General features: G+C 36.7%; 1 protein-coding gene across 1 annotated transcript in view; it reads right to left on the minus strand.

The window, feature by feature from the left end:
• Positions 1-4,884, minus strand: part of CRISPLD1 (cysteine rich secretory protein LCCL domain containing 1) — a 36,090-nt gene extending 31,206 nt beyond the window's left edge. The window contains exon 1 of the mRNA XM_014055900.2: positions 4,586-4,884. Within this exon, the coding sequence (XP_013911375.2) occupies positions 4,586-4,837 (252 nt within the window). The 5' untranslated portion in view covers positions 4,838-4,884. The remainder of the gene's footprint in view (positions 1-4,585) is intronic.
• Positions 4,885-10,034: the final 5,150 nt, after the last annotated feature.

A 10,034-nucleotide genomic window follows, 5' to 3' on the forward strand; every position in this document is an offset into this window, starting at 1 on the left:
ACCTCCCAGCCTCCAAGTAGCGGTAATGCTGTTAAAAAGTTTCCTTTTGTATCTTTTTTTGTATTTCAAGTTAGAAAAAGGAGTCCAATCTTTAAATGAATTAAAAAAATACCCACAGCAATGAAAGAGGAAAACTTTAGCCTATAGATTACAGAGAATCATAAAAAGAAGGTAGAAGAAGAAAACTTAATCCATCCATTTCAAAAGGCTTGCATACATTCCATCCATGAAGATAGCATTTAAAAAATAATATAACCACTGTCCAAAACCATTCCAAATTTAATTCTACTGCTTGACTCTTCTATTCCTCAATTTAAATTAATCTTTAAGTTTTTATAGGCAGTCTCTTTTTAAAACAGTAAAAGTTCCTCACCAGCTGGAAACACTTTCTCTTTCCTTATCCTTCTGTTTTGGAGCCGCCCTGACTTCGTCAGCTTTGGCTGGAGTTTTTGTCGCCATCTTGAAGAACTTCTCTTGCTTCTTTCAGGGATTTTGCGATATCCCCGAGATCAGCAAGACGTATTCTTCCTGTTCACTGTCTCTTCGGGACGGTTTAGGTCCGTTGGACCACCCAGTGGTAAAAGTATTGGTTGCGGTCTCAGAGCATCGAGACCACATGACCATATTGTCGTGACCTTGGCTCCTCCTCCTGTTTTTTTCTTCAAACACAACTACCTTGGTTGCTAATACATTTTCTTTCTATTCATTTTGCTTGAATGAATCTAAAATTCTCTACAAACAATTTGTGTTTTCATCAACATCACAACTTATTCTGCATACAAAAGATACATCGTCAGCCAACATATTCTAAACCAGGGTGTCAAACTCGATTTCATTGAGGGCCACATCAGGGTTGTGTTTGACCTCGGAGAACCATGTGGCCATGGCTAGGGTGACTGTGGCCAGGGTGGGCATGGCCAGCTCGATATCCTGCAGCCCTCTGCCAAATGGTGCTCAGGAGGGCCACATACAAGCTTCATTTTCACTGGCAGAGGCACCAATGGCCGGTCCTTCACTGTTTCCAAAGCCAGATTCCACGGGCCAGTTCTAAGCACCCCGTGGGTCAGATCCAGCTCATGGGCCTTGAGTGTGACACCCCCTATTCTAAACAATCAAGGGGATAGCACTTATTTGTGTCTTTTTCCCTAATCAATGTTGAACCAGGATTAAGCGTATAATTAATTCTTCTACCTGGTTTATTTCCATTGTATATCATCTTATTACATTCCTCAACCAACCTTCAATTTTATATGGCACAAAACATTCCATCATTAAAGCCTATTCACTTTACCATACTTTTAAAAAATCAGCACATATACAATAAACTCTTTAAAATTTATTTTAAAGTAAGCTGTTAAAGAAAAAAATCTATGGATTGCATTTGCCTACTGACTAGGTAACTGCCGTTTACTTTTCAAATATTGCTCACTATCATAATAATATTTCATTTTAATCAGACTTTTTCCAAACTCCTTCCACAATACATTTCATAAAAATAACTCTGTAGTTTTTTTATTTTATTGCTTGCTACTTTATCATTAGTATAAAGAATATCTTAAATTTTATGCAATTATAGACTAACTAAACATGCATAAAATTAAGAGACTATCTCCCAAAATATTTCTCCTTTTTTATCTTTAAAGCAGGCAAGTTTATATTTGGGGTGAGGGCAAGCAATATTATTACATTGGCCTTCCAATTTTTGCCATTTTAAGTGCTTTTATAAAATTAAATTTTGTCCTAAAACTTTAAACCAAAATTAAGTATCTATTTATCACTTAACTTATAATACCATGCCATTAGAATAATTCTGACTACAAACTTCCTGTTTCAGAATATAATTATTTAGCTATCAAGGATGAATTATCTTCAGTTCAATGAGCCCTATTTTTAGATACTCTTTTGCTCTTGAACTGATTGTGTCATTCACAGTTATTGTTCTTGCTATTGTACTTGTTATTGACCAATCCTCTCTTGTATGATTTCTGAATGTACATAGCTATCTGTACTGTAACTTTAGTGCATCAATGACTGTTTTCAGTCACAAATCAATTCTAATGTTGGCATTCTATGGAAGAAGAAAACAATGCAGCAATGAACAGTCACCAGATGAGTCAGTGACTGGCTTTGGCCCAAGAATGTGGGGAGAGTGGATGTCTTGTAGGCATCTACAGACTACTAATGATATTTGAATCACACTTTCAGTGTCACCACTATTTTCTGATCATCAGAACCAACACAATTTTGAAACATATATTAACTAAGTCTCAAATGCATCTATATTTCAACATTTCTCACTTATACCATCAACACATGCAGCCTTTCCATTTCTCAATATTCTCACAGCATTTATGACTTTTTATCTTTTTAACAATTGCACTTTTCAACATATCATTAACTTTCCCATACATATCTATGAAATAATCCTTTTCCTACTTCAGTTTTATATCACATTTATTTTACCACATTTATTTTTAATTCTATTCACTCTGCTGGAGGTTCCTTGTTTAGCCCTCTTCACTAATTTTCAAAGTGGTTGTTTAAGTCCATAACATCACACTACCCTATATTTAGAATCTCTCATTTTCTTTGAATTTTGTTCTCTTGGGGTTTCATTGCAAACTGGCAAATTAATCACACTTTTAGATTTATATTAAATTATTTACAGTATATAAAATTAAATTTTGTATTAAATTCAAACAGTATTTTTCAATAAATACCCACTGTCACCATTCTTATTCATTCTGGAATTTCTGGGCCAATCATTTTTATGTACTCTCTCATTTCAGTCTGACCTATCTGATTATGTCATCTAACACAACTATTTTTCCTTCAGAATATTTTCCTTAAACCATTTTTTCCAAAATCTGTGATTCACCCATTTGTTATCACCAATCAGACTCGATTTCATTGAGGGCTACATCAGATTTGTGTTTGACCTCAGGGACTAGGGTGGGCATGGCCAGCTCAACATCACTTATGTCCGGGCACTAGTGGTGGCCAAAGCGCTCTGCCATCGAAAATGTGGTTCCCAAGCACCATTTTCAGCTGCAATTGCCTCCTGCAACCCTCTGTCAGAGATCGGAAGGGCTGCGGGTGGCCCTCCCATCCTCCATTTTTTCTGGCAGAAGCATGGTGGGCTGTTCCTTCATTGTTTCCAGGTTGAGCCCATGGGTTGGATCCAGCCCACGGGCCTTGAGTTTGACACCCCTGCACTAGAGTGTAAAATGCAATCATAACCAACTTATAGGTATGCACAGTAAATACATTTTGTTTCATATATTGAATAGCAATATCAATAGTACTTAGATTTATATACCAATTCATAGTGGTTTATAGCTCTCTCTAAGTGGTTTACAGAGTAAGCACATGGCCCTCAACAATCTGGATCCTCATTTTACTGATCTTGGAAGGATTGAAGGTTGAGTCAACCTTGAGCAGGTCAGAATCGAACTCCTGGCAGTGAGCTGAACACTGCGTTCTAACCACTGAGTCACCACGACTCTTAAAGAAATTATAGTTCAAAAATTAAAGTTGGTGTTCCTCTTTCCATTTTGTTCCTTCCTGCCAGCTCAGCCACTGATCTTCCCAGACCAAGCATAATTTTGAGTCAACACAGGAACATAACAATGTTTGGACCTGGGAAATGTTCTGTGCATAGAGTAATGCATGCATGAATAAATGTATACAACCTTATCACCAACATGCACATTCCTACTGCTTCCTACACTATCATCTAAATAATAACCTTTTTTTCTGGGATATAGTTTAACTTCCATGCATATTTCATTCTCATTTCCATGAATATATTCATTAATTTCTCTCTGTAAGATCAAGCCTATTAAATATCCTACATCCATTCCCCTTTCTTTTAGAAACACACTTTCATTTATTCATTTCAATATTTCTTCCTTTTTCTCCTTTACTCAAAATTTTTATTACGTCACAAATGCTAACAGTCTCTCTTTCCCACTCATCTCTTTCATTCCTTCACACCCTTTTTCTCCCCCCTCTACTTCCTTGTTATCTACATATACTAGTTGTCTCTTTTTCTTAGTCAGTCTACTTATCAACTGTCTTTTTCCTCACCACTAAGCTCCCTTAGTTGCACAAAGATTTAGCCATTGTAGTGCACCACAGTCATCCATAGTCATATGATCATAATTTCCCACCCTCCCTGCCAGCTTCCCAAAATTAGAATGAATGGGGAAACCAACAGGAAGATAGAAATCACTCCTAATCTCGCTGCTTTTTTTGCCCACCCATAGTCATTCTGCCTATTCATTTAAATAAGTAAATATCTCTGAAAGGATGAGCCAATTGTCTAGTATAACTTTAAAAATGTGAATTTAAGAAAACCTTTTAACAGTTCTGGAATAAACCATAAAATGGATAAGAAAAGGAACTTCTATTTTGTTATTATAACTTCATGAAAGTTAAATAGAAAATGCTGTAAAGCATCAACAATGTCATGTAGGTAATATTTCTATGTTGTTCAAAGGTAGGAACCATTCTGTCATTTTGTTCTTCTCCACGCCCATTCCCTCCACACAATTTCTGAAGATGAAGAACAAAAGACCCTTACCATGTATTCCATATTGGAAGCTTGCGGATAAACTTGACCCCGTAATTTATTATGAATATCCAAGATACTTTTCATATCATTGTCAGTGATAGCTCTTTTTCCTCTTTGCTTTGCAATCCACCATTCACCATCTTCATCCATGTATTTTTCCAGCATGTCCTCAAATACTGTTGCATTGGGAAGCACCATAGTAGAAACTGCTTGAGCTATGACTAGCAAAGCAGTTACTCTAAACCATTCTTCATTGTTCATGATGAATGATGTCAAAACTCCTCTGGGTTAATTCCAAACCAAAAGCTTATTTCAGGTCTGTTGGTTGAAATGGCAAAAGAGAGTCAAGCTATTTTACAGCAGTGAAAGCGCAGCTGTTTCAGTGTCATAGCTAAAGAGGAAAGAGACCATATTTGCATTGATTCTGAATGGCATCTTATCTTCATTTCCATTCATAAGCATTATGTTGGACTATTTAAACACATAACTGTGGCTCTATTAGAAAACTAATATTTCCTATGAAACTACTTAAAAAGAAAAGAACAGCATATAATTAAATTACAATTCTACTGTCTTTCAAAATCTCTTCTGAAAAAGTTTTTGTAACTTAAAAAGAACTATGAATTTAAAGCATACAAAAAGAAAATAGCTCATCTAAGGAGGTCTACAGAAAAATATTTTTGTAAAAAAAATAATTATTTTATATTGCAAGTGAAACACATTTATTTACAAAACATTACAGGTTATATTTCTACCTTTTAGTCATTCAGAAGACATTTAAACTTGTAATGAACTCTCTAATTCAGTGGTTTCCAAATTTGGGTAAATTATTCCAAATTTGGAGGAAAGTGGTTTTTCTTTGATTAACAATACATGAACCCATTTCTCGGGGACATTTAAATTGGCTTAAATTTTTTATCTACATTGGATAAAGAGGATTTTTGATAAGAAGTTTTGGGTAATAAAAACAAAGTTTGGGAAGCACTGCTCTAAATGCTAGTTTCAGTTAAGGCACCAAAGTATTTAACACTGATCTGAACTTTATGTAAGTTTGAACAAAGGCATTCTATTTTTAGAACTAATATTTTTTGTATAACAACATTCATGAGCATTTCCAAATCTTTAGTCACAATTCACATTCAAGGTATTTGACAAAGCAAGTAAGCAACCCCTCCCACCCATCCACCCCAAAAAATGATCAGTTAGAGTTCCTTCTAATAACTGTAGTAGAAAAATAATCTGCAATAAGGAAGGTACAATTCTCTCAGAAATCAATGAAACTTACAAGCATTTCATTAATAAATGGAAAGTGGGCACAAACCGATGAAAAGTAAAAGGTCTTCTGTACCTTTGAATGATGTATTTTCTCCTGCCTTGCATAATCACATCGCTATTACAAGAAACTGCAAAATACTTTTAAAAATCCGTAGGTTTCAAAAACTTTGATAGAAGGATCAAAGTTCCTCAATACCACCCAATTCTCTTTTATTCTCTCTTGTTCGCTCTTGCCAACGAGCCCCCAAGACAGTGGGACAATGACTCTTCTTTCCTGTTTCTGGGAACGACGCCGAACTCCAGGGAGGCCACCGGGTGTGAGAGAAAGCTTTAAAAATGCACAGGGCAGTTTCGCCCCTCGGTTCAAAAGACTGCTTTCTTTCACAGGGATGCAAACAGCCGGCAGAAATGCAACCGCGCTGGCAAATTGGGACTTTGGCCAGTGTGCGCACGCGCACGTTTTGCAGCAAAGAGCCAAGAAGGAAGGTTCTTACCTCGGGCCTCTTTCTGAGAGAGGGTCGCGGTGGAGCTATGCAGCTTTGAAGGTCGCGCGGGGCTCCGTTGAAAGTTTGCAGCAAAGTGACAGAAAACGATGGGCTACCTCAGGCTCTGCTAGGAGCGCGTAGGCGCCTGTTACCAACTTGTGCGCTCCCAAGTTGGTGCCCAAGTTGGTACCAAGTGGCAGTTCACAGCGATGTCTCTTAGTCTTCCTTCTCCATCGACAGGACGGGCGAGCTTCACGCCTCTAAGGGGGTAGCCGGCTGCTGGGGAGCGGAGCGCTTCTCGCTGCCAGCCCTTTATCCCAAGCTCCAAGGCGCGCACACCCACCGTGACGCGCCCGGGCTCTTTACTCCTCCCCAGTATCCCAGGCGGGGAAAGGTTTGTGGGCAACGGGATTCCGCAGCCACCCACCAACATCATCCGCCGACCTCCTGCCCCCCGCACGGCAGGGTCTTCGGTGAGAGGCTGGTCCAGTGTCACTCGGGCTCTTCTTAAGAACAGGTCAATGGGAAATTATTCAGGCTGGAAGGAAAGAGGAGAGTCTGAGGAGGTTTCAAGCGAAATGTTATTGCGAAGAAATGGAGCCAGGGCCACGTTGCACTTGGTGGATTGTGTTACTTGCTGGTGTGTTGATTATGTATTAATTATGTCGCCCATCTTATACTCAAAAGAATCCATTCAGGTTGGGTTAGACTGAGAATACAGTAAGCCACCTAATTATCTTCAAGATAAGACAGGATTCAGTTACATTATTTATCTTTACGGTAAAATATTCAAGATAAAAATGTTATTAATTCCCCCTGTCCCATTTAAATACTATGACATAGTAATAGAATTTGTTAAAGTCTACTTTAATGTATAACATATAATTTACTAAAATGACAATGTTATATTTTCCTGTGTACAATGTTCCTGTAGCAATACAATATCATTTTGTTGGATGGTGAAAAACAATGATTAATAAGTCTGACTCACATCACTGAATCATTTATTAAATGTTTATACATTGCCCTTTGCGTAACAGAATGCAACAAAATCCAATGAAAAACAGAACACACAAACAACAATACTGCCAGTATTATCACACAAATTAACAAGTTGAAATTGCAAACCCAAACATTGACATCTTTACTAAAAATTCAACAACTGACCTGAACAATATATAATTTTAAGTGCCTTGTGGAAGCGCTAAAGTGAAGGGCCAGGTTCATCTCTGAAGGCAAAAGATTTCCAAAATGTTGGGACCACCATAGAGAAGATGTGCCATCAGGTCCAGGTTTCCTCAACTCTGTGAAGCTGACATCCCTAAGTGTTTCGTCTCTTGATGAGTTCATAAGATGAAAAGAGTGGGATGAGATGGTTCCAAAGGTAACTCATGTTGTGAGGTTCTTTATAGACTTAAATCAGCACTTTGAATTGGGCTATGAAAACTATTACTGGTAGCAACCAGTATAATAACTAAAATATGGATGTAATGCTGCAATAGCTTCTGTTCCCAACAAATAGAGAGGCTGTTATATTCTTTACCAGCTGTAGTTTCTTGAGTTATCTGAACTTTGTATGATATTTGTTTCTAGTTTGTAAGTTTCATGTATTCTGATGAAAAAAAATGGGCACATTAATAAAGTTTTAAAGGGTTGTAACTTAAAAATCTTATGTACCAAACTCTATTAAATTAGATATATACTATTCTGTTATAATGATAACAGAACTTGTATCCAATTCAAATTTTTAAAAGGCATACTTAATCTGTAATGTTGCCTTAGTTTCTCCATGTTGTTCTGTTTGAGTTCCTTACTAAATGTTATACATATAAAAAACCTACCATATTATCTATGCAAAGAAGCTTTATACTATAACAGAGAATTATTTTTTTCTACAGATGCGGACCACTCACCTAATCACAAAGACAATAATATTTTTAATGGCCTGTTAGCAATCTGGATAGAAGATCTAAGTTTTTGTTAAAGGGTTCTTTTAAAATGTAATTCAAAGCATTAATTCCAAAGGTTTAATAATGTTATCTTTTTAATTTAGAAAAGCAATTTCTTTTAATGCATACTTGACAAGAACATGATAAAAGTGCAGGGAATAAAGTAAATGAACAGGTAGCTTAGGGAAAGGAAACATGGGGACTAAATGAAATGAACTATCTTATCAGAATGTATTCTAGTTTACTAATTTCTTGGAATGTAGCTAATGCAGACTTGGTTGTATATACTTTTTATCAGCTTTTCTGGGCTTTGATGAAGCTTGGAAAATATGACCACTTTATACTTTCACAAAAGAAAAAGTCTAGAGCAAGATTAGTGAGAATTCAAGAGGAATAAACAGAATGCAGACAAAAAGGGAATCTAATACATAAACTGGTAAAGATGAGAAAGTGAGCACAGACGAGGAATAGAAAGGTGAGTACTAGCAAATCTTGTTATTGTATTCAATATAGAGATATTCCCCTAGAGACTTAGCTTGGAACTGGATTTAGGCATGTCAGTGCTGGTAGAAGCCATGGCAAAATAAACACTTTTCTTTCCTGTGTAAAACGACCTCCACATTCTCAGTTGCATAGCAGCTTTTCCTGTTTCAGTGATGCCTTGGATAACAATATAGTTACTAAGTTTACATAGATACAATTTTATTATGGAATAAGTAAATTCCATGTAAATAGCTGAACATTACTATGGATATGGAGGGCATTTTAAACATTTAGACATACTGAAAGTTCACCAATCATAGTTAAGAAATCAACAATCCTTTGGAAATCTATAGATTGAGAAATGATAAAGGTATAGCATATCTGTAATTAATTCAATAAAACATTACGACAATGTGTCTGTTGTTTTTAGTTTTTACATATTTCATTAAACCTGTTTTATTTAAATTCTCCAACTCTCTAGCTATAATTTATTTCTTACTTTCTAAAATTCCCACTTTATCATTGACTTTTTATTTCTTCAAACGTCTATTTTACTTAGTTTTCATCTTTTTAAGTTCTTTTATCTCCTCTTTTATATCTATATATCTTTCACCTATTTTTTTTCAAAAACTAAATTTAATCTCAAGTGATCTCAATTTGCTGTCAAGTTAACATTTTCTGAAGTAAATCAAATCTGGAGTAGCCTTCTTCACAGGCTACTCTAACAATATTTTTCTCCCCTTCTGTGCTGCCTTTTGAGTCACCATTATATTCAGAGGCACAGTGGCTCAGTGGGTTAAAGATAATGGAAATGGCCTTTACTCCAGTGGTTTGAAACCTAGCACCACCTGGTGAGGTGAACTCCTTCCATTTACCTCAGCTTCTGCCCACCTAGCAGTTTGAAAGCATGTTGTATGGGAGTAGATAAATAGGTACCACTTCAGTGGGAGATGAGCCATCACTTCCTGGGGACAGTTAGAATCCTGCTGGCACTGGAGCCTCTTGATTGCAATATCTTGTTTGCAAGGCGGCTTCAGAAGAGGGAGAGGGCCCTGGATGAGGTTGCAGGAAAGCCACCCATCTTTCTTTCTGGCTAGCTCACTCTTGTGGCGTACCTTGGGAAACACATGAGTGAACCAAACAAGATTAGCAGTCTTAAAAAGCCATTATGTTACAATCCAAAATGAAAATCACAAAGAGAAAGGGAAAGCCGCTTCTTTTATCTTCCTTCACTTTTAATGCTGTAATCACATCCACATTGCTATG

This window comes from Thamnophis sirtalis, unplaced genomic scaffold (assembly GCF_051295495.1).
Source record: "Thamnophis sirtalis isolate CommonGarterSnake01/CBP01778 unplaced genomic scaffold, rThaSir2_p1.2 scaffold_2, whole genome shotgun sequence".
Lineage (NCBI taxonomy): Eukaryota > Metazoa > Chordata > Lepidosauria > Squamata > Natricidae > Thamnophis > Thamnophis sirtalis.